This window comes from Balaenoptera ricei, chromosome 6, assembly GCF_028023285.1.
Source record: "Balaenoptera ricei isolate mBalRic1 chromosome 6, mBalRic1.hap2, whole genome shotgun sequence".
NCBI classification, from domain to species: Eukaryota; Metazoa; Chordata; class Mammalia; order Artiodactyla; family Balaenopteridae; genus Balaenoptera; species Balaenoptera ricei.
Window position 1 is genome coordinate 24,799,907 of NC_082644.1, and position 21,924 is coordinate 24,821,830.

The 21,924-nt window shown below is 48.4% G+C and overlaps 1 protein-coding gene across 5 annotated transcripts; it reads left to right on the forward strand.

Annotated features, from left to right (window-relative positions):
• Positions 1-2,343: 2,343 nt before the first annotated feature.
• On the forward strand, positions 2,344-21,391 carry LOC132368254 (cyclin-dependent kinase 20-like). 5 transcript variants are annotated; one of them, XR_009504002.1, is made up of 10 exons: positions 2,344-2,728; positions 3,080-3,193; positions 5,307-5,495; positions 5,741-5,862; positions 6,053-6,115; positions 6,851-6,974; positions 7,420-7,575; positions 9,316-9,468; positions 15,583-15,673; positions 21,204-21,391. XR_009504002.1 is itself a non-coding variant. In XM_059927047.1 (9 exons), exons 1-8 carry the CDS (start codon positions 2,654-2,656, stop codon positions 9,445-9,447), a joined length of 975 nt encoding a protein of 324 aa, XP_059783030.1. In that variant the 5' UTR covers positions 2,344-2,653; the 3' UTR covers positions 9,448-9,468; positions 15,583-16,031. The 5 variants fall into 5 exon arrangements, 3 of the variants coding, with proteins under 3 accessions (XP_059783030.1, XP_059783032.1, XP_059783031.1); XR_009504003.1 differs by lacking the exon at positions 21,204-21,391 and adding an exon at positions 16,159-16,334; XM_059927047.1 differs by lacking the exon at positions 21,204-21,391 and having other exon boundaries at positions 15,583-16,031.
• Positions 21,392-21,924: the final 533 nt, after the last annotated feature.

Below are 21,924 nucleotides of genomic sequence, written 5' to 3' on the forward strand. Positions count from 1 at the left end.
TCTACCCTCACCATTTATAATAGCTGTAAAGCATGTAATTCTAAGTTACTCTCATAACTTATTCAGCCACTCTTCCATGGGATATTTGGGTTATTGTCTGGTCTCTGCCATCATCAAACAGAGTGAACATCTTTGTATGGACACCAAGGCCTTCTTCTGAAGTTGTTAGAACAGAGTAGAATTTCTGAGCCTGAAAATTCTTACTTTTTTTAAGAATTAATAAATTATACAGTTCACATCTCAAAGAATACGAAGAGCCCCAGTGAAACATCTGCCTCCTACCCTGTCCGCAACCCTCCCTGTCCCTTCACCAGGTAAGCACAGTCATGAAATCTTGAGTATTTTCCAGATATCCTGTAATGCACAAAAATTCATTCTTTATATTATTTTCTTCTTTTCTTTTTACACGGCTAGTGGTACTCTATATGCTCTGTTCTTCATCTTGCCTTTCTAACTTAACAATACATCTTAGAGATCTTCCTATTATTGTAATAAAAAAGCATCCTTGTTCATTTTTAAGGTAGTGAGCATAATTTTTCATTTGATGGGTGTATCAGAATTTAGACAGTCTCCTATTGATTGGCATCTATGGTGTTTCTAATCTTTTGCTATTCAAACTATGCTTCAATGAATAACTTTGAACATGTCATTTCGCTGTGTGCAATATATCTGTTGGAGGTACTTCTAGAAGAGACCTTGCTGGGTCCAAGGGGATATGCAGTTGTACTTTGATTAGCATTGCCAATGCTTCAGCAATATATGCAAGCTCTTGTTTTCCCACAGCATGGCCAATGTGAGGCAGGAGATAGATGGGCTCCAGGCTAGACATTTACAGCTGGCCTCCTGTTTGCCCTTCCTGGGGTGAGAAGAAGTTGTGCTCCAGGCCGGACATTCATAACCAGCCCCCTGTTTACATTTCCTGAAGCAAGAGATAAATGGGCTCCAGGACTACATATTTATGACTGGACTCCTGTCTATATTTTGAGATCTGCACCTCAGTATAAAAACCAGCAACAGGAATAGGGTAAATAACTGGACACTGGACATTTTTATGGCAGGGACAGAGTGGGACTAAACCCTGTGAAAAGATCAAGGGGTCATACATTTCCCACCCTTGGGGCACATGTGCAGAAAGGCTCGTTGGGAGTCAAAAGGGAGGGGGCACCACCCCATAATATGTGATGCTAAGGTCATCCCATAGGCCTCTGGGCTGTAATCCATCTTGGAAAAAAGTTGCATTCACGTTGGGGAGTGTCCTAGGGCAGGTCAGGTGTGGAAAAGGAAACCAGATAATTGGCCAAAGGTACACAAAGACCCAGAAGAACTGCCCTATATAAATGACTTAACCTCCTCTTTACTGTGCTCCTCCTCATTAGGGAGGACACCCACACCCTTTGTCTCCAGGTGTGCATCTCTGCCTTGCTTCTATCTTAACTAAACAAACTGTTTCTCTGTGTGCTCTCCCACTTGTTGTTGTTGTTGTGCTGTGTCTCTATTAATAAACTTTGTACCTGTTTTTATAGTTTTGCCTCCATGAGAAATGCATTTTTCACAGGGGGCAAGAGCCAAGGGGTGGTGGCTAGGATTCCTGGTTTTCATCCAGGCTACCCAGGTTCAATTCCTGGCACGGAATTAAGATCTTGCTTCACGCCACCACTCACTGCTGCCTCTCCAAGATGAAATGGACTGTTAGATCTGAGATCTTTAGCTATCCCAAAGATGGAAAATTGTAGATTATTTTACATTTATCTCATTGTGTATGAGATTGAGCACCTTTTCAGAAGTTTAAAAAGCTAATTGTGTTTTTTGTCAACATCCCTTCATGGCATGAACTTCTTAAAAATCACTCAGGCTGCAAATTCTTCCAAATGTTTCCTCATGAGAAGCCCTTAGACATGGACTTTCCGGGTCAGACTTTTTACTCTTTAAACGTTGTCTTTACATGTTGCCAACTGACGCTCCCTCCACAATGCAGACCTGAACCCGTCTCGTTTCAATCATCATTGGCTTTGGGGCTCATAGGTGGAAATGGCACCTGTAGGTTCTCACAGGTGGAAGCTTGCACCTCTAGGTATGGGGGCGAGGGTACCCTGGCCTGCCAGAGTAGCCGGCCCCGCCCCGTCACCTTTCGGCCACGCCCTCGGCGCCGCGGTCCCGCCCCCGGCTTGCGGCCCCGCCCCGTGCCCCGCTCGCCCCGCTGAGTGCCCCGCCCGCCTCGCTGAGTGCCCCGCCTCCACCCCGGAGAGCGGCTCCACCCTCCCGCCTATGTAGCCCGCTCCCAAGGCTGTTCCGCCTTGCGCGCTGGCTGCATGCCCCCGCCCCTCTGCGTAACCTGGCGTCACTCATCACGTGACGCCCGGCAGTGCCGCGAGGGGTCGGCGGTGGCTCTCGCTCCCGCTGGCACGGTCTGCGCACGGGTGATTCCCGCCGAATGAAGCGCACTGTGGCGTGATGGCGAGGGCCTAGGGGAAGGCGCAGACAGGCCTGGACGCCGCCTGTAGCTGCCTTCGGCCTCCCGGCCTCTGCGCTCTTTCCTGCGCCGTTGCTAGGCAGCCGCATCTGGGCGCGGGAGGCAGGGCGGGCTAATGCGGAAAGGTACGGGTGCCGGGGAGGGGCTGTGATTGCAGAGGGTCCGGGTGTCTGGCAGAGGGCTATGGAGCAGTACCGCATCCTGGGCCGCATTGGGGAGGGCGCGCACGGCATCGTCTTCAAGGCCAAGCACGTGGAGGTGAGCACCCAGCCCTTCCTCCTTCGGTTCCATTGAGATCTACCCGTTGTCCCGACCCACGCTTGGGCTCCTGCCTCCCCGCAGCTTTTCGTGGCGTGCTCCCGCCTCCTTTGCTCTCTTGAGTGGAGGGCGTCCAGCAACCAGCGGTGCTTTCTTCGGGCGAGTGCCCCCTAGGAGGGTGGCGTGGATGTCTCTGAGCTGCTTGCTCAGCGCTGCGCCTGCTGGCCCTGATTTCCCTCCAGCCCGGGGTGGGGGGCGCGTCCCAACCCCACGAGGGCCTCAGGCCTCGGCGTCGCATCCCCTTTTCCAGCCGGGGATGGGCCTGCAGTGTCTGCGTCCTGTCCCAAACAGACTGGAGAGATCGTTGCCCTCAAGAAGGTGGCCCTGCGGCGGCTGGAGGATGGCATCCCCAACCAGACCCTGCGGGAGATCAAGGCCTTGCAGGAGATCGAGGACAGTCAGTATGTGAGTGGGGCTGGTGTTCTGAGGTGCTGGTTCCCGCCCTCCTCCACTCACTCCCACTCTGAGGTCCTGCAGTCACTCTGTTCACTCATTTGCTTCCTCACCCCTCACCCACTCCCTTTTTTCTCCACTTGTTGTTCACCCTCATTCACTCAGTTACTTCACTCATTCATTCCCTGTCGTTCACGCGCTTATTTCTTCGCGTACTCGTTCGCTCATTCACTAACTTATTCCTTTTTTCTCAAAACACTTGGTGATTTCTGATGATAATGATAATTGCCACCTATTGAGCTCCTGTTATGTTCTGCATGCCAGGTTAACTGCTTTATGTATATTGTCCTTCTGAGTTTCGTCCTCTGCTCCGCAAGGCACGCTCAGGCTCTCCCTATCTCAGGCCAGGGGAGGAGGCGCAGCCACCAGCTTACGGGTGCTCAGCTTGTTCCGCTTGTCTGTGGAGGCTTTGGCCCAGGTCTGATCGCAGAATCAGGACGATTTAACACTGGGGCCTCCCATAGACTCTACCCTCTACTGGCTACTGGCAACACAGAAACCAGCCCCAACCTGCTCTTGAGAACTGAAGTGTGGTAGGGGAGATGGCCAAAGGCTACAGCGCCCATCTGGCGTGGTTTGTGCTGTGACAGGCCTGGGAGGGGCTGTGGGCACACGAAGAGAGACACCTCACACACCCAGTTTCATTCTCTTTGTGGTATTCTCTCTTGTCCATGTCCTGAGTAGAGGATGTGCTTAACTTCCTGGGAAGTGACAAGGGTAGGTCCACCCACCTAAGGGTGGGTGATACTCTGACTTGTTTCTTATTCTCTGGAGATGTCCTTGATATATTGGGTGACACAAGCATGTTATAAAACTGTGTGTGTCATCTTGGTTTTGTATGAAAATATTTTGTATATATATACGAATACATGCCTGTGTGTGCCATGTCTCTTGTAAAGTCTGGTGGAATAGACTCCTAAGGTTGACTGTAGGTGATAGGATTTTTCTCTTGCTGTTTTTTTCATTATAATTTTGGGTATTATCTGAATGTATTTGTTTGTCCCAATCTGTAAAATGAGTGTCTACTACCCTCAACATCAGAAAAACAGCAATATGGCCATTCTTGTTTTTTGAGGAAAGTAAAAGGGCTTTGCTGACAGCTTGTGTGTGGGAGAGGTGGAGGGCCCATAGGAAGCTGGTGATACGGTCCCATGTCCTGTGCATCAGCAGGCCTGAAGAGTCTATCTTTAAAACACTCCAGATCTTACCCTGGCCCAGGCCATCCTCACCTCTCATCAGAACAACTACAGCAGGCTCCCCTGCCCCCCCGCCCCCCCGCCACTCCACAGTCAAAAAATGTACATGAAATCATCCACTCCCTGGCTTGAAAAGCTCCAGAGGCTTCTCTTCACTCCGAAAGAACTGTCACCATCTGCTTCCACCCCGCTCCAGCCTCTTTTTTCATTCACAACTTCTTAAGTGTCTCGCCCGTGATGAGCACTGTCTAGGCTCTAGGAGTGCAGAACAGAGCGGCCTCCTTCCTGTTCTTGCCTCTGGGCCTTGTGTTTGCTGTCCCCTGGCCCAGAGCTCCTTCCCAGATGCCTCCTCTTCTTTCTTCATCAGAATCTTCATCAAAACACCCTATACGTTTGTTGTTTGGTCATTTGTCAGTCATTTGTCCCCTGAGCTCCTTCAAGTCCTTCGGGACCCAGCAGCCCTTGCTCCTGTTCACTACTGTGCAGCCTGCCCTAGTGACCTCGTGGGCCCTCAGGAAGTATATGTGACATGTCTCCTGCTCTCCCAGTGCTGGGAGTTGTGATCACCTGTGTGTGTGTGTGTGTTTCCAGGTGATTTTCCAGTTCGTGGGCTGGGTGGGGGACCAGACACTGCCCTAAGTCGCCTTTCTTAGACCTCCTTTTCCCTGAGTGTTTACTGGAGCATTAGAGTAGGGACTCGCCTTCTCCTGGGAGAGGGAAGCAAGAGATCACCAAGCTCCCTGATTCTGAGCTCAGATCTCATGCCACCATCTCTGCCTGCCTGGTCCTCTGTTGGTGCAAGGGCTGAGGGTCCCAGAGAGAGTCTGAGCCATGTGAGTCTGGAGGCTGACGGGATGCCCCGCTTGCAGGTGGTACAGCTGAAGGCCGTGTTCCCGCATGGCGCAGGCTTCGTGCTGGCCTTCGAGTTCATGCTGTCAGATCTGGCTGAGGTGGTGCGCCACGCCCAGAGGCCGCTGACCCAGGCGCGGGTCAAGAGCTACCTGCAGATGCTGCTCAAGGGGGTCGCTTTCTGCCATGCCAACAACATTGTACATCGGGTCAGTTCCAGCATGGGCTGGGGTGGGACCGGGGGGGTGGCTGGGCTGTGGGTAGGCCAGCCCTTGATGAAGGGCATGGTTAGAAAAGGGACAGAGGGGGCAGGGCCTATGGGTAGGAGGCCAGGGCTGGGGCCCTGGAGGAGGTCGGGTCTTGCGCTGACCTGGGTGCCCAGCCTGCCAAGCCCTCCTGTCCCGAGGTCCTGTGGGGGCTCTGGAGGAACTGATGCCTCTTTGGGTGCTCTCAGGACCTGAAACCAGCCAACCTGCTTATCAGTGCCTCGGGCCAGCTCAAGATAGCGGACTTTGGCCTGGCCTGGGTCTTTTCCCCAGATGGCAGCCGTCTCTACACGCACCAGGTGGCCACCAGGTAGGGAGGACCAGTTCCCAAGCAGGACCTGGCAATAGACAGGCCCCAACCCTCCTGCTGGGAAGAGATGCTTCTGGACCTTCTGTCCAAACAGTGCTCTTGGGGCTGGTGTGGGGGCCAGGATGACCTTCCGAGGCAGCTTCCTGACAGACCGGTGACCTGGCTGTGACCACCTGCCCTCCTCTCACAGGTGGTACCGAGCCCCTGAGCTCCTGTATGGTGCCCGCCAGTATGATCAGGGTGTCGACCTGTGGTGAGACGCCTATGGGCTGGGCAAGGGGGAGTGTGGGTCGTTGGGTCACCTTTTCCTCCTGGGCATTGAGGTCTCTAAGCCATTTGGGGGTTTTCCTGCTGTGAGCTCTAGGTTGCCATGGGGGTGTCTCCCCTGGTTAGAGTATCTCTGCGGAGTTTGGGATGAGTGTTCCTCCCCATGACAGTTTTGAGCTGGGAGGGGTCAAGTGGGATCAGAGTGGTTGTCCCAGTAGGAAGCTTCTGGGCTGAGGTCGGGGAGGTGGTCCGAGGCATGGGGCATCTAAGCTGCTATGCAGGGGGTGATATCCCAGGATGCAATGTTCCTGAGCTATCTAGAGGCCTGGGTCCCTGGATATGAAGGCCCTGAACCTTTATTTGGGGTAGGATGGTTTGTATATGCCTAAGAGTTTGAGATTTGGGGGCCGTTTTGGAGTCTGCCCCAGAATGGGAGGAGGTGGCAGTGTGTCCCAGAATGTGAGGCTCTGAGAAGTCTCAGAACTGTTGAGGGGTTGATGTGTGTTCCAGAGTTGAGGCCTGAGAGCTGTTTAGAGAGGGGGATATGCTCTGTGTTCTAGGCTTGAAGTCTTTGACTGTTCGGGGATCTGTATCCTTAGCTATGAAGCCTGAAGGCTACTTTGTGGGTATCTTGACCACAGTGTGAGGTGTGGGTGCTGGTGTGGGGGGATCTGTTTCCATGGTGTGAGATCTCTGAGTTGTTTGGGTTCTGTATCTGCAGGGCTGTTGGCTGCATCCTGGGGGAGCTGTTGAACGGGTCCCCCCTTTTCCCAGGGGAGAATGACATTGAACAGCTTTGCTGTGTGCTTCGAATCTTGGGCACCCCCAGTCCTCAAGTCTGGCCGGTTTGCAGGGGCCTACAGTGGGGAGGGGTGGGGGCGGGTGGCTTCTATTACCCCAATAGCTAGTGACTCCCCTGCCCCGCACCTTCTCTCTCGTGGCCCCATGCCTCCTTGACTTGCCGGACCTCGGTCCTGGCCCAGCGTGGGGTCTCCTCCTCCCCTGCCCTGCTGGAGGTGCGAGGGCCAGGGCCCAAGCCCTATCCCTTCCTACCCGTCCCCAGCACACACACATCCAAACCGAGCTGGGCATGGAGCAGGCGCCTGAGATGTGGAGGAAGCACTGAAGGACTGAGTGAGCACGTGATGTCATGAGTGACGTGTGAGCAGGGGTGCATGGATGGGGGAGTGATGAGTGAATGGGAGCAGGTAGGTGACAGGGAGCGAGAACTGACACCTAAGGGGGCTGGCGGGGTGGGTGCCGGCCCTGATGAACCCCCTTCTCCTCCAGGAGATCAAGGACCTGCCTGACTACAACAAGATCTCCTTCAAGGAGCAGGCTCCCGTGCCCCTGGAGGAGGTGCTGCCCGATGCCTCTCCCCAGGCCTTGGACCTGCTGGGGCATTTCCTCCTCTACCCTCCACGCCAGCGCATTGCAGCCTCCCAGGTAGGGTGACACCCGTTGCCCTGACCCTCCTCGTCCGTGTCCTTTTGACCAGGCAGGTTGAGATTCTCAGAACCTGTGATGGGCTGGGAACAGAACCCCTGGAGCCAGGGTTAGGAGGGTGCAGGGCAGGTGTGCCTCCCCTGAGTGGACCCTAGAGCGGACCCTAGAGGGCAGGTGGCCAGGGGTGGCCCATTAGAAGGGCATGCACACGTCGCAGAAGAGCGAGTCTTGGGTTATTGGTGACTCACTTCTTCGTCCCTTCATTCCTTCAACAAGAATTTACTAGCATCTGGCACGTGCTGAGCACTGTCCTGGACCCTGATCCAGAGTGAACAGACGTGGCTTGTGCCTGTGGGGTCTCCACCGTGTGGTGAGGCAGGGCCGTCAGTCTGTGGGAGCCGAGGGGAAGGATGTTGGGACTGACTTTGGGGTCATGCAAGGCTTCCTGGAGAAGGGCAGGTTTAAGCATGGGGAGCTGTTTTCCCAAGAGAAATGATGAGCAGAGGCCTGGAGAGGAGGACCCAGGAGGGGTGGGTCGTGGCTGGAAGGCAGGGGAGGAGGGGAGGACCATGGGCTGATGGCTGATGGTGTGAGGGCCTCTGTCAGGTGTATCTGTCCATCTGGCCTCATGGCGGCCTCCCCTCCCTGCCCTCGGCACTAGCAGTGTGTGTTTACACATGCCCCTGGCGAGTTCCCATGTCAGCAGCACCTTCAGAGTGTACTGAGGCCAACTGACCACCTCTCAGCCCCCTGCTGCTGCCCCCATTCTAAGCGCCCCCCCCCCCCCATTGCCTCCCAGAATCTGCTTCTCCTGCCCATTTAGTCTTTCCTCCACGTGGCAGAGAGAGGGACCTTGTCCAGGTAGGCTGTCGCATCCTCGCCTGCAGGGCCCTCCTGGGGCTCACTCAGAGGAGAAGCCAGGTCCTAGTGGCCCACAGCCATCACACATTTGGGGCCATCACCTCTGTGACTCTGCCAGCTCCCATTCCCCTTGCTCACTCCCCTCGGGCCCCAGGGCTTCTCCATGTCCTGGGGGTCTGTGCATTTCTGTCCCTAGGCCTCACTCATTCACCTTTCAGGTCTCTGCTTGAGCGCCACCTCCCAGGGGCCTCCCTTCACCATTCTTCAGGCCTGCAGCCCCTCCAGTATTCCTCATCCCCCCCTCATACTCTCTCTTTCCCACAGCCCTAATCATTTGATGCACTGTTTGTCTTACTTCTTTATTTTTTATTTTATGTTTATTACCCCCACCCCTCACTATGTGGAAAACTTGAAGGCAGAGCTCTTTGTTCTGTTTACTGCTGCATCTCCTGTCTCTGGAGCAGTGCGCAAACAGTGAGCACTCCGAGGTGTTGGAGTCACCTGAACGATGAGCAGATGAAGGAAAAATCCTCTCCAGGGCAATGTTCACATCTCCTCCTCGGAGGGAAGTTGCTGAAGCTGGGATGGGGAGGTGACCAGTTTCCTTTTGCTGCCCCTCGCTTGCTGCCCTCAGGCCCTCCTGCACCAGTACTTCTTCACAGCTCCCCTGCCTGCCCACCCCTCGGAGCTGCCGATTCCTCAGCGCCCAGGGGGACCTGCCCTCAAGGCCCCCCCAGGACCCCCCCCACGTCCATGACCTCCACGTGGACCGGCCTCTCGAGGAGTCGCTGTTGAACCCGGAGCTGATTCGGCCCTTCATCCTGGACGCTGAGACGTTGGGCCAGGTCCCACAGGCGTGTCCCCCGCTTCCCTCCCCAGGACAAGCCAGGCCTCTTGTTCTTCTGCTCCGGCCTGATTCGACCACAGTGGTCCTGCTCCTGGCCAGGCCATCCAGCCTCAGCAGAGGGGACCCTCGGCCTGTGCTGTCGGCCTCCCGTCTGTTGCTGGTAACAGATCCATCAGAAGGAGGCGGTGAGTTCCGCTGGCATGCCTGCCATGGGGCTGGTTCTCTAGTTGCTGCCTTCCTGGTCAGGGGCAGTCCTGGTGGAGCCGTTTGGGGGAGCGCTGAGTGTAGGATGTCCTCATGTCGGAAATCCAAGTGGGAAGGAAAGTGTGGTTTGATTTTGTTCTCAGAGACATTAAACACTAGTTCACTTTTGAGATTTATTATAAAAACGCCCGGTAGTTCTACGTGATGTATGCCCCTCTTCCTTTCCAGTTGAGGGAAGTGGCTGAGGTAGCATCATCCCCTGGCCCTTGCTTCTCTGTGGTCACTGGGAAAGTGGCCCCATTCATGGCTACTTTAGTCTTGGGAGATTGCTAGGTGCTTCATGTGACAGAGCTCCCTTTTGGAGGTGAGTTGGCAGAAATTAGGACCCAGGAATGGCTCAAGTTGGGGACCCAATAAGTGACCCTCCACACCTTGAGCTGGTTTACCAACATCACCCTCAGGATACAGGTGAGCCTGGACCACATGGGCCTCCTCTTTACTCAGAGATACTGGGCAAATAAGAAGACAGACATTCCTGGAACTCATTTGTTAATTCAGTAAATCCCAATACAATCTGAACTGGCTCTTGTTTTTCCTATTAAATAATTTGGTAAGCCAATTCTGAAGTATATGCAGAAATGAAAGGGTTAAGAGGAGGCAGAAGCAGAAGAAAAGGCAAAAAATGATGAAAGGACTTACCCTATCAGATACCAAGACTATCATAGGGCTGTAATAAATAAGCAATGTGGTATTGGTTCACAGATAAAAACAGATAAATCAGAGAAACTTATTCTTAGCAATCTTGTATTCTTAAAATATTCATTTTGTGCTCATGTGGATAAAATTCTGTAAGCACTGCAGTCACAGAGGTGACTAACAGTGCCACAGTCACTGCCCTCCAATCTCTTAGAGGGCAAAGCACAGTAAACTCCAGTTGTTGCTTTCAGGGAAGAGTCTGAGTGTCCCATATGTCTTTAAAGATGTTTTAAGGATCTGGCCTCTGCCTGTCTGTCCAGCCACATTTGTAGACTCTAAGCTTCAGTCTAGCTCAGTTTTTGGTGTCCCTCACCTTCGTATGAATGCAAGGCTGTACCGAAACCCTGACCACTGACCCTCAGCCATTTCCACTCACAAAGACTCTAAAGCTTCCACCCTGACATTGACCCTCACCTTTACCTTAAACCTTACACTTAACCTGACCCTATCACCCTGACCCTGACATATACACTGACTCTCACCCTCACTCAATTCTTTGCCAGCCCCTTCCCCACCCAGGCCTGGCTTTGATCTTGGCATTGACTCTGACCCTCACCCAAACTCTGACCCCGTTTGACCTAGAACTAAACCTTGTCCATGAACTTGGCTCTCATCTTAACCTTAACCCTGAGTCTCTAATTGACATTCCTCTTACCTTGATGCTCATTATGATCCTGATCCTGACCGTTAACATGTCCCTGACACTTGCCCTGAGCTTGACTTATCTTTGACAATGACAGCTTCTCTCACACTGATTGTGAATACTGTGATAAATGAGATACTCACCACCTTCAATCTGATTCTGACCCTCAACTTCACTCTGCCCCTAGACTGAATCCTCACCTTGACGAGGACCATCATACTGACACACCCTGCCCCTGAACTTGCGCCTTGATGCTGAACTACACTGTACACTCAAGCTGAAAATAGTCAGCACCCCAAGCCTGACCATGATCCTGATCCTGACCCTCATCTTGACCTAGACCTCAATTTCATCCTGACCTGGGTCCTCATCCTAATGCTGAGCCTCACACAGAACATGGACTCACACTTGGCTGTCACCATTGACACCCTAATCCCATCATGACCTTGAACCTGATCTAGACCCTGACCCTGAAATTGAACTTCACACTGACACTGACTTTCATTATTATGATGACTCGTCCTCAGCCTGATCGTCACCTTCATCTTGACCCATCCTCACTTTGAAACTTAACCTTGAACTTGATTTTGACTATAAACCAAACTCTGACCCTCTGTGGTAAGCAGAATAATGTCCCCCCCACCCCCACCAAAGATGCCCATGTCCTAACCTATGAATACATTGCCTTACACACAAAAGGGACTTGGCAAATGTGATTAAAGGGTACAGACTTTGAGATGGAAAGAGTATCCTGGATTATGCAGATTGGGCCAATGTAATGGGGGTTGGGAGGAGGGTGAGTTGGAGGAGGAGGACTTAATTCCTTCCAGCAGCAATGGAAAAGGGACCCACCTTGACTTTTAATTGACCTTGACCTTCACAATGAACATCATGCTCACCCTGACATTACCTCACATTGATCTTGATCCTGAACCTGACACTGACTCTAATCCTGAACATCAACCTCACCCTCACCTTGACCCTGAATCCTACACGGAACTGGACATCCACTGTCAACTTGAATCCAACTTTCAATCTTACTTTCACCCTGACAATAACCATCATCCTAATCCTGACATTCATCCTCTCACTGATCCTCTCTAATGGAGCCTCAACCTGATCCTAACCTTGGCTCTCACACTGATCTTGAACTTGATCTTGAACCTAACCCTGGATCTAAAATTTCCCTCATAGTGATCTTGTCCTTGAACCTGATTCTGACACCATTACCCTGACCATTCTCTGATCTTGATCCTTAACCTGACATAGAATTTTACCTTGAACTGGACACTCACCCTCACTCTGATTCTGATCTTCATCACTCTGTCTCTGATCTTACCCTCATCCTGACTGTGACCCTGGCTGCTCTGACATTGAGCTTGATCATGACCTTCACCCTTACACTAACTCTGATCTGATCTCGGCCAGGGCCACGACCAAAACCAGGGTGAGGTCCAGGGTTGGGGCTAAGGCTAGGTAGGGTGAGAGCCCGGGCAGGGGCCCTGATGAGGGAAGTACCAGGTTAGAGCCAGGGCTTGGGCAAGGGCCAGTGCCAGTGTAAGATGGAGGCTGAGGGTCATTCTGAAGGTGATTGTGAAGGCCAGGGTCGGGGCTAGGGCAAAGCTCAGGATGAAGGTGTGCATTAGGGTGAGTCAGGGTCAGGTGAGGGTAGGGACAGGAGTTATGGTAGATGTCAGATGCTAATGAAATCAAGGGTGATGATTAGGGCGAGGTTGAGGAAGAGGGTCAAGGTCTGGATAAGGGCCAGCACCAGGGCAAGGGCTCGGGAGGTGCTGGGTTCAGGGGCACCAAAAGGTCCCACGTGAGGGTCAGGGTGAAGGTCAGAACAAGGATGAATGTCAGTATAAGGGGGTGGGCGAGGGTCTCAGCGAATGTCAGGACAAGGGTTAAAAGCCAGTCTAAGGCCAAGTAGAAGCGGGGCTGGTGAGCGGATTAGTAGAAGTGGGTGTTCCGAACAGAAGCACGGAGGCTGGGCGAGGATGAAGCGAGCGGGCGGGGCTCGGCCTGCGGGGGCGGAAGCGCAGCGAAGGCGTAGCCCGACCCAGGCAACCACGGGGGCTGGCGCCGTGGAGCCGCAGATGGGTTTGCCCGAGCTGCTACACGTCTTCTCCTTCTTGGAGGCCCGAGACATGCTCTGCGTCGCCCAGGTGGATAAGGTAGCGCGTCCTGTCCCAGGCGGGAGGCAGGGCTGGGCTACTGGTCACTGGCGTGTCCATGGTCGGCCCGTCGCCTCGGAGCCTCCGTTTCCCAAATCTGGGAGGGGGCGTCGGACGGCCCTGAATCCGCGATCTGCAGAGGACGCTCTTGGCCCGCGGGGTGGCGACCTCGGCGACCTATGAAGGGGTTGCTGTGGAAACCTCTTATCCCTCTGTTCCTCTGTCTGTTGGTGTATCCAGAGCCCCTGCGCGGTTGGCTTGCACTGGGCACCTGTGAACAGGGTTCACCCCTAAGATTGGCCTAGGGATCCCACCTCTTCTGGAATATTCTGGAATTTCCCTTCTGGGGCCTGCCTGGAAAGCCGTGCCCTCCCTGTGAGTGGCGCCTCCTCCTGCGGGCTCCGCCTGTCCCTTCCCAGCCAGTCGAGCTCCTGTACTGGCTGTGCTCCCTAAGTGCCTGTTTAGTGCGTTAGTCTGATCTGCGATCCTGCCCCTGTTGTGTTCCGAGCTCTTCCTCCTCTGTGCTCTTACTCAGCACAACTGTGACTAAATGATCACGTACTGTGCTTGTTAAATGTTTGCTTCCCCCCCACCCCCGCTAGACTCATTCTTTTGTCTCTTGCATCACTGTGTGTATAACCACTGTATGATCACTGTGTGTATACACTCAGCGTATGGCTTGATATTTAGTGTATCGTAAGTAAATGTTTGTTGAGTAAATGAATTTCTTTACTTTTAAAATACATTATTATATCATTTTACAAAAAGATTAATAAACAGACCCTTACCTGAATTGTGTAATTATAACTTAAATGTATCAAGTAAAATACTGGGTTGTTATCCCCATTTTTACCAATAGGGAAAGTGAGTATCGTGCCGAGAGTGCATTGGCTGAGGTCGCCCAGGTAGTCTCCCAGCAGATTTTGAAAGGGAGGTGCCTTTTACCCTTTGATAGCAGCAACTTCTCCAGGTTCTGGTTTCCCTGTTAGGTAAAATGAGGTCAATAAACCCTGCCTCACAGTGTCATCATGAAGATCAGCATCTAACAGAGGCATTCTCCAAGGTGGGTAACACCCATTTTGCAGGTTATATTACATATTATAATTTTATGTTAGGGAAGTAAGAACATCTCAGTTGGGTTTTGAACTGGGAACTATAGAAAAAAAGAATGCGGAAATCTTCTTACCTGGTTTGATTATTGCAAAATATCAACTTTACATTCCTACTAGCCAAAAAGATTTCTTAAGGACTGAGAAACTTTGATCTCGGGTGAGTGAGGGCTGTGGAAGTAGGAACCTGGGCTCAGACAGGGTGGTTGTTATTTCTGCCAGGGCCTGGAAAGCCACGTATCTGGCTGGGACCCTCAGTAGGTCTGGGCCACAGAAAGCTCCAGAGTGGTTTCTACTGAAGCTGTATAGGCTCCAGAACCCAGGATGGCCCAGCTGGAGAGGCCAAGAAGTTCCAGGATGCAGGTGTGGGCCTGAGGGAGGGGGAGGCAGGGTACTGTGATCCCTTCCCAGGGCCACCTGAGCCTCTTCCAGATACTTCTGCAGAGAGCAGTTTGTGGGAATACGGCCTGTGTGCCCTCCCCAGGTAGCAGTTCTGTTCCTCCACCTTGGCGTCTCTGGGACATCCCTTTAGCCAGAGCCTTAATTTACTCCATTGCAGCAGCCTTCTTATGGGTCCTGCTGCTCTGTCCTCGTTTCCAGTCCTTCCTTCTCTCTCTCTTTTTTATTCAATTGGCCCTACCACGTGGCTTACAGGATCTTAGTTCCCCAACCAGGGATCCAACCCGTGCCCCCTACAGTGGAAGCTCAGAGTCTTTTTTTTTTTTTTTAATATTTATTTATTTATTTTGCTGCATCGGGTCTTAGTTGCGGCACATGGGATCTTTGTTGTGGCATGTGGGATCTTTCGTTGCAGTGCACGGGCTCTCTAGTTGTGGCGCATGGGCTCTAGAGCGTGCATGGGCTTAGTTGCCCCAGCATGTGGGATCTTAGTTCCTCGACCAGGTATCCAACCCATGCCCCCTGCATTGGAAGGCGGATTCTTAACCATTGGACCACCAGGGAAGTCTCCAAGTCCTTCCTTCTCATAGCAGCCTAAAACACAGTTTGACTTGCCACTCTTCCATTCACAGTTCTCAAGTGACTTCTCACTGTTTTTGCCCTTCTGACTTCCAAGAGTTGGTCTAAGCCTGTCTCCAGCTCCTTTCTCTATGTTCTGATTAAGGCAACTTACTCATCATCTTTTTCATACTTCTGAATCTTTGCCCAAGCGGATCTTTCTCTCCCTGACATGCTTCAGCCGTTTGCTTAGAGGATAACTACTCATCCTTCAGGAGTTGATCAGTAGTTACTTCTGAACCCCTTGGCTCCAACTGAGTTGGTCATTCTCTCCTTTGTCATTCATTATTTGGTGTGTTTTATTTGATGGTCTGAATTTGTCTCTAACTCCCCAGGGTGAGTGTTCTTGAGTGCAAGCACTGGGTCTCATTTAGCTCTCTGTCTCCTCCACAGGGCCTGGCAGGCTAGGCACTAATTGCATGTTGACTGACCAGCTACTCTTCTGGGTCTGGAATGAGGCTTCAAGGACCAAGGAACTGTGGAGGTGAGTGGAGGAAGAGCCAGGCCTGCTCAGGAGAGTATCCCTCAAAGGAGAGAGGGGTGTACTTTTCAGCACTCACTGCGTTTCTGTTAAGTAGACAAGAAGGGACAATCCACAGCCCTTACCAGCAGGAAACTCCTCCCTAGTTGGGGGTGTGAGACTTTTTTTATAGTATATTGAAATATAAGCGATTCTGTTAATCAAGTGGAGGTTGATGTAGGTGGGGGTACCAAACTCAGGGGCAGAAATGTACAGCAAATTGAATGCAGCTGGCTGATAGACAAATCAATAGACAAATAAACCACTTTTATTTGATTTCAACTTTGGTGTAACAACATAGTTATATAAGCATGTTTGATATTAGAACTTAAATAAAATTCAAAAAATTAAAAGTAGAAAATAAAAAATATTTTAATCATTAAATTATTAAATTTTTCTTTTCTGTTCATTCCTCCTTTGGAACCTGACATCTTTTCTTTTGTCCCAAGAGGTAAGTGTCAGATCTTCTGCCTCTTGCAGAATATAGGACAGACTATATAGCCTTGACTATCAACTAGGAGCTATATTTAGTTTTAGTCTTTCCTGATGGAAAACAACTGTTCACATGAAGTTTCCTGCAAACATGGAGGGAATCTTTGCTTGATGGTTTTTATTTTTAGAATAACTGTGAATTGATATATTTGAGAATTGTGGAATGCCAATCTTGCCATATTTATTTTTCAGTATCATACAGCACTGTTCTGTTTGTTGCTTTTTATTCATTTTTTTATTGCTAATAATATTAATTAGAAAAATGATGTTAATCTCTAGTCAATTTTGAAGTAAGGGAACTTTTATTGGATTTCAGTCTTTATCTCTACAATTTGGGGAATGTACTCTAGATAGAACATTCAATTCTGGAAATTGATTTCTCTGTAGATAAGTGGACAAGAGAATGTCTTGCCAAATGTGATTCTCAAAGACACTGTGTCACTAGAAATAAATGAGTTGACTCATAGATTGGTGTAACTATTTGTGGAAGCCCTTGGAGGGCAATTCTCACAGTTGAAATGGGTAGGATGCCAACCTTAAACCCTAGTCTTTGTTCTCATCTTTACTGATAAGCTGGGGTAGGAATTTCCCTTTGAGTAACATAAGTAATATATTTCTTTCAGCAGTTCAAAAAAATCTCTTGAGCAGCTTGCTTATCACCTAACCCCCACATGTATGCATGTGTTACCATATTGTGTGTACCTCCAGGTTCCTCAAGCAGATTCTTCAGCTGTCTGCAAGCCAAGTCACGAATGGGTTTTCGGTTCATTACTATTTTATAGTTTTTGGTGCTAAGCTCTTTTTAGCATACAGTCGTTCTTTGGGATGGTATCCTTGACCTATGTTCATATAAAAAACACTGGGTTTATGTTTCTGGAACTGGGACAACTGCAACAGCATTCCAGGAGCATCGTCACATGCACGTGTCATTTCTAATGTTGTACCTGTCATGGGTACTAGGCCCCAAAACTCTCCAGGCCCATAGGAACTCTTACGGACACAGTAAATGAACATGGTTAACCGGTCATATGTTTTTAATATGTACTCTATAATTCTAATTTAAAACACTGCAAGTTACTTCTTTAAAATGCTTCATGACCTTTTAAATTCTGCCATCTCTTTAACACACTATGTGTTAGATTTTTGGTTAAAAGTAAAATTGCAAATATTTGCTTTTGTTTAAGGTACAAATATTATTTTTTGTTTGTGTACAGTAGATTGTTTTGCTGTTAATTGCTATCTGAAAGGTTTTGGTGCCATGGTGTTTTATCACTTGATACATCCTTGTATTTCAGAGGCTTATCTCATACTTTACTCATGTGCACACTTTAGCCATGTTGACAGTCTGCCCTTTTTTTGGTCAAATCACTTGGTGTTATTTCTTCTGAATATTGGTCATGGTTCCTACTTATGGTTTGATGTATAATGGCCTTAAATATGTAGAAATAGACTTCACTTCCACAAAGAAATGTTATCCCCCCTTTTTCTTAAACCACATTATCTTCTTAGTCTAGCTTTTATTTTCACACTGTTTAGGTTGAGATATGGGTACAAGAAATTTCCCTTTCCGATTATTTCAACTAAAAGAAAATCAACAACATAAGAATGATGATGTGAGGCAGCTGATACTCAGCCTCTTAGTCCAAGAGATAAAAGGGGTGGTGAAGGCCATGGTGGAGCTGAAAGCTCATTCTTTTTTTTTTTTTTTTTTTTTTGGCTGTGCCATGCGGCTTGCAGGATCCTAGCTCCCCGACCAGGGATAGAACCCAGGCCCTCAGCAGTGAAAGTGCAGAGTCCTAACCACTGGACCACCAGGGAATTCCCTGAAAGCTCATTCTTGTCTGAAGAGTACCATTCTGTGTGGCCCCAGATAAATTTTTCCAGGTGAGAATTTGATTTCAGTATAGTTAGATCTTCTTCCTTTACCTAATTAGTATGTGAAATCTCTCGATTTTTAAGTATTAGCAGCTAGTTCACATAGGCCAATCCTATGCAGGCCAGACAAGGTAATCTGGATGCCCATTCTGCCTGCAGACTGTGAGTATGCTACTTCTGGTAGAAGGAACAGGGTTTCAGAGGGTACAGGAAAACCCATATCCAACATAAGCACTGGATCCTTCACAGTGTGTTAGAAGGTCACTAGGGCCTAGTACAGAGCCTGACACATAGGTGCTCAGTGAGTGTACAGGCTTTGAATGGAGAGAAACTCTTTGCGTTGTACTTATTGGGACCATGGGCTGTGAGCTACTTATTTCCCACCCAGCCTCATTTTTCTCCTCTGTGAGATATGACTGGAGTCCTCTGATGCTGTATCAACTCTGGTGACTGTAAATTTTGAAAGCCTTTGTCCATGGGGCCTCCCTAATCCTCTCCCAGATGTTCACTCTCCTTGTGTTTTACTCCCATGGCACCATAGGCTGCCCCTTCTGAAACTTAGCATTTCTCTCCAGAATTTTAGTTTTACTTATCCTCCTAACCACCAGCTGCGAGTACTCATAGGGCAAGGACCATGTCTCACTCACTTTGGGGTCCACAGACTAGATGGGGATTCAGTATTCTCCATAGTGTGGATGAGCTAATGTTTTATCTTCAACAACCTTATAAGCGAGTTGCTATCATAGAATTCACAGTAGTTATTGATACATACAAGTTAAGGATGCAGACTCTTGGAAAATGGTGGATTAATGACTTCTGAAAATTTTGTCCTCCGTAAAAGCAATGAGAAAACTGGCATAAATTGTCAAAATCAACTTTTACAGAACTCTGGAAATTAACCAGAGACTTACAGTAGTCTGGGAAATGTTTATTCAACAAAAAAAATGGCTTATTCTCAGTAAGAGCAGCAAGTGTTCACTTGCCCTGCTCCCATAACAACCTTCCAGCTTTGTGTTAGCCTTGAATACCAACAGTTCACAAGCACAGTGAAAGCAGGAGCCGCAGTCACTGGAAGGGTAAGAATGGGATGAGAGATTCTTCAAAGCCTTATTCCCAGAGAATTGTCATTGTTCGACCTGTCTGGTGTTTCCTGGAAGAGCTCACGTGCAAGCTGTCTTTATTTTACCTTGCTTGGAGTTCACCCAATGTGAAAAACCTTTACCTTGGGGCATTTGTCAAAACAACTAAAGAGAATTGATTAACTTTTTAATTAGTCTTTAATCAGAGTTGATGAATGATAGTTAAGGAAACAATAGGCTAACCAAAGAGTTTAAAAGGAAAAGCTGGGAATGTGATGTCCTTAGGGGTTTTGGAAAGCTCCAACACATTCCTAGGAATCTAGAAGGCCAAGTGCTTGTGCAGGGCTGTGTGCTAACTCAGGGAAGATATAAAAGGGCTCTAAACTTTTACCTCTGGTTAACCTTGAGGTTCTGTGGAAGCAGGAAGTGAAGACTAAGGCAGAGAAGTCAACTGCCTGGCTGAGTGTTGAACACATGCCCCAACCTGCACATAGAGCCTTTGGCAATGACTAGGAAACTTAGTGGTTCCAGAAATTTAGGAAATCTCTGTCCTCTCATTACTGCACATTAATTTAACTGAGCAGAGACATAAGTGGCCCTACATAACAAAGAATACAGACTTTCAGAGTTACTCCAGAAACTTTTCAGAGTTACTTCACTAAACAAACAAAAAATAATAACAGCAATAATAACAAACCGGGGGTGGGGTGGAATCAGATTTCCAGAGTTCTACATTATGTTATTTAAAATGTTCAGTTTTCAACAGAAGTTATGCCATGCAAAGAAATAAAGTGTAGCTAATATGCAGGAAACAAAGCAAACAATAAAGACTGTCCCCAAGGAAGCCCAGGCATCAGACCTACTAGACAAAGACTTTAAATCAACTATTTTAGTATGTGCAAAAAACTAGAGGAAACCACGTAAAAAGAACTGAAGGGAAGTATGAGAACAGTGTCTCATTTAATAGAGAATATTAATAAAGAGAAATTATAAAAAAATAACTAAACAGAAATTATGGAATAGGAAAGTACAATATCAAATTAAAAATTCAAGAGCAGATTTGAGCAGGCAGAAGAAAGAATCAGTAAACTGGAATATAGGTCAGTTGAGATTATCCAGTCTGAGGAATGCAATGAAGCTAAAGATGAAGAAAAATGAATAGTGCCTAAGAGACCTGTGGGACACCATCAAGCATGCAAGCAACACATAATAGGGAGTTCCAGATGAGAGGAGAAAGTAGAAAGTATTTAAAGATATGGCTGAAAACTTCCCAAATTTGATGAAAAATGTTAATTTACACATCCAGAAGCTCAGTGAGCTGCAAGTAGGATAAAGTCAAAAGAGTTCCATGTCGAGACACATTATAATCCAACTTGAAAGCCAAAGACAGAATCTTGAAAGCATCAAGAGAGAATCAACTCATCATGTATGGGACAACCCCAATGAGATTAACGGTTGATTTCTCATAAAAAACCATGGAGCCCAAAAAGGAGTGGGCTGATATATTGAAGGTGTGGGAAGAAAAAGATTGTCATCAAGAATTCTACATCCTTTGCTGTGCAAAAGCTTTGAAGTTTCATTAGGTCCCATTTGTTTATTTTTGTTTTTATTTCCATTACTCTAGGAGGTGGATCAAAAAAGATCTTGCTGTGATTTATGTCAAAGAGTGTTCTTCCTATGTTTTCCTCTAAGAGTTTTATAGTGTCCAGTCTTACATTTAGGTCTCGAATCCATTTTGAGTTTATTTTTGTGTATGGTGTTAGGGAGTATTCTAATTTCCTTCTTTTACATGTAGCTGTCTAGTTTTCCTAGCACCACTTATTGAAGAGACTGTCTTTTCTCCATTGTATATCTTTGCCTCCTTTGTCATAGATTAGTTGTCCATAGGTGCATGGGTTTATCTCTGGGCTTTCTATCTTGTTCCATTGATCTATGTTTCTGTTTTTGTGCCAGTACCATATTGTCTTGATTACTGTAGCTTTATAGTATAGTCTGAAGTCAGGGAGTCTGATTCCTCCAGCTCTGTTTCTTTTTTTTTTTTTGCACAGCAAAGGAAACCATAAACAAGACGAAAAGGCAACCCTCAGAATGGGAGAAAATATTTGCAAACGAATCAACGGACAAAGGATTAATCTCCAAAATATATAAACAGCTCATTCAGCTCAATATTAAAGAAACAAACAACCCAATCCAAAAATGGGCAGAAGACCTAAATAGACATTTCTCCAAAGAAGACATACAGATGGCCAAGAAGCACATGAAAAGATGCTCAACATCACTAATTATTAGAGAAATGCAAATCAAAACTACAATGAGGTATCACCTCACACCAGTTAGAATGGGCATCATCAGAAAATCTACAAACAACAAATGCTGGAGAGGGTGTGGAGAAAAGGGAACCCTCTTGCATTGTTGGTGGGAATGTAAATTGATGCAGCCACTATGGAGAACAATATGGAGGTTCCTTAAAAAACTAAAAATAGAATTACCATATGATCCAGCAATCCCACTACTTGGCATATACCCAGAGAAAACCGTAATTCAAAAAGACACATGCACCCGAATGTTCATTGCAGCACTATTTACAATAGCCAGGTCATGGAAGCAACCTAAATGCCCATCAACAGACGAATGGATAAAGAAGTAGTGGTACATATATACAATGGAATATTACTCAGCCATAAAAAAGAACGAAACTGAGTCATTTGTTGAGACGTGGATGGATCTAGAGACTGTCATACAGAGTGAAGTAAGTCAGAAAGAGAAAAA

Coding starts and splice junctions, on each gene's coding strand:
- LOC132368254 (XM_059927047.1), top strand. CDS start 2,654: ATGGAGCAGTACCGCATCCTGGGCCGCATTGGGGAGGGCGCGCACGGC. Junction 3,194..5,306: donor AGATCGAGGACAGTCAGTAT/GTGAGTGGGGCT, acceptor CCCCGCTTGCAG/GTGGTACAGCTGAAGGCCGT. Junction 6,116..6,850: donor GATCAGGGTGTCGACCTGTG/GTGAGACGCCTA, acceptor CTGTATCTGCAG/GGCTGTTGGCTGCATCCTGG.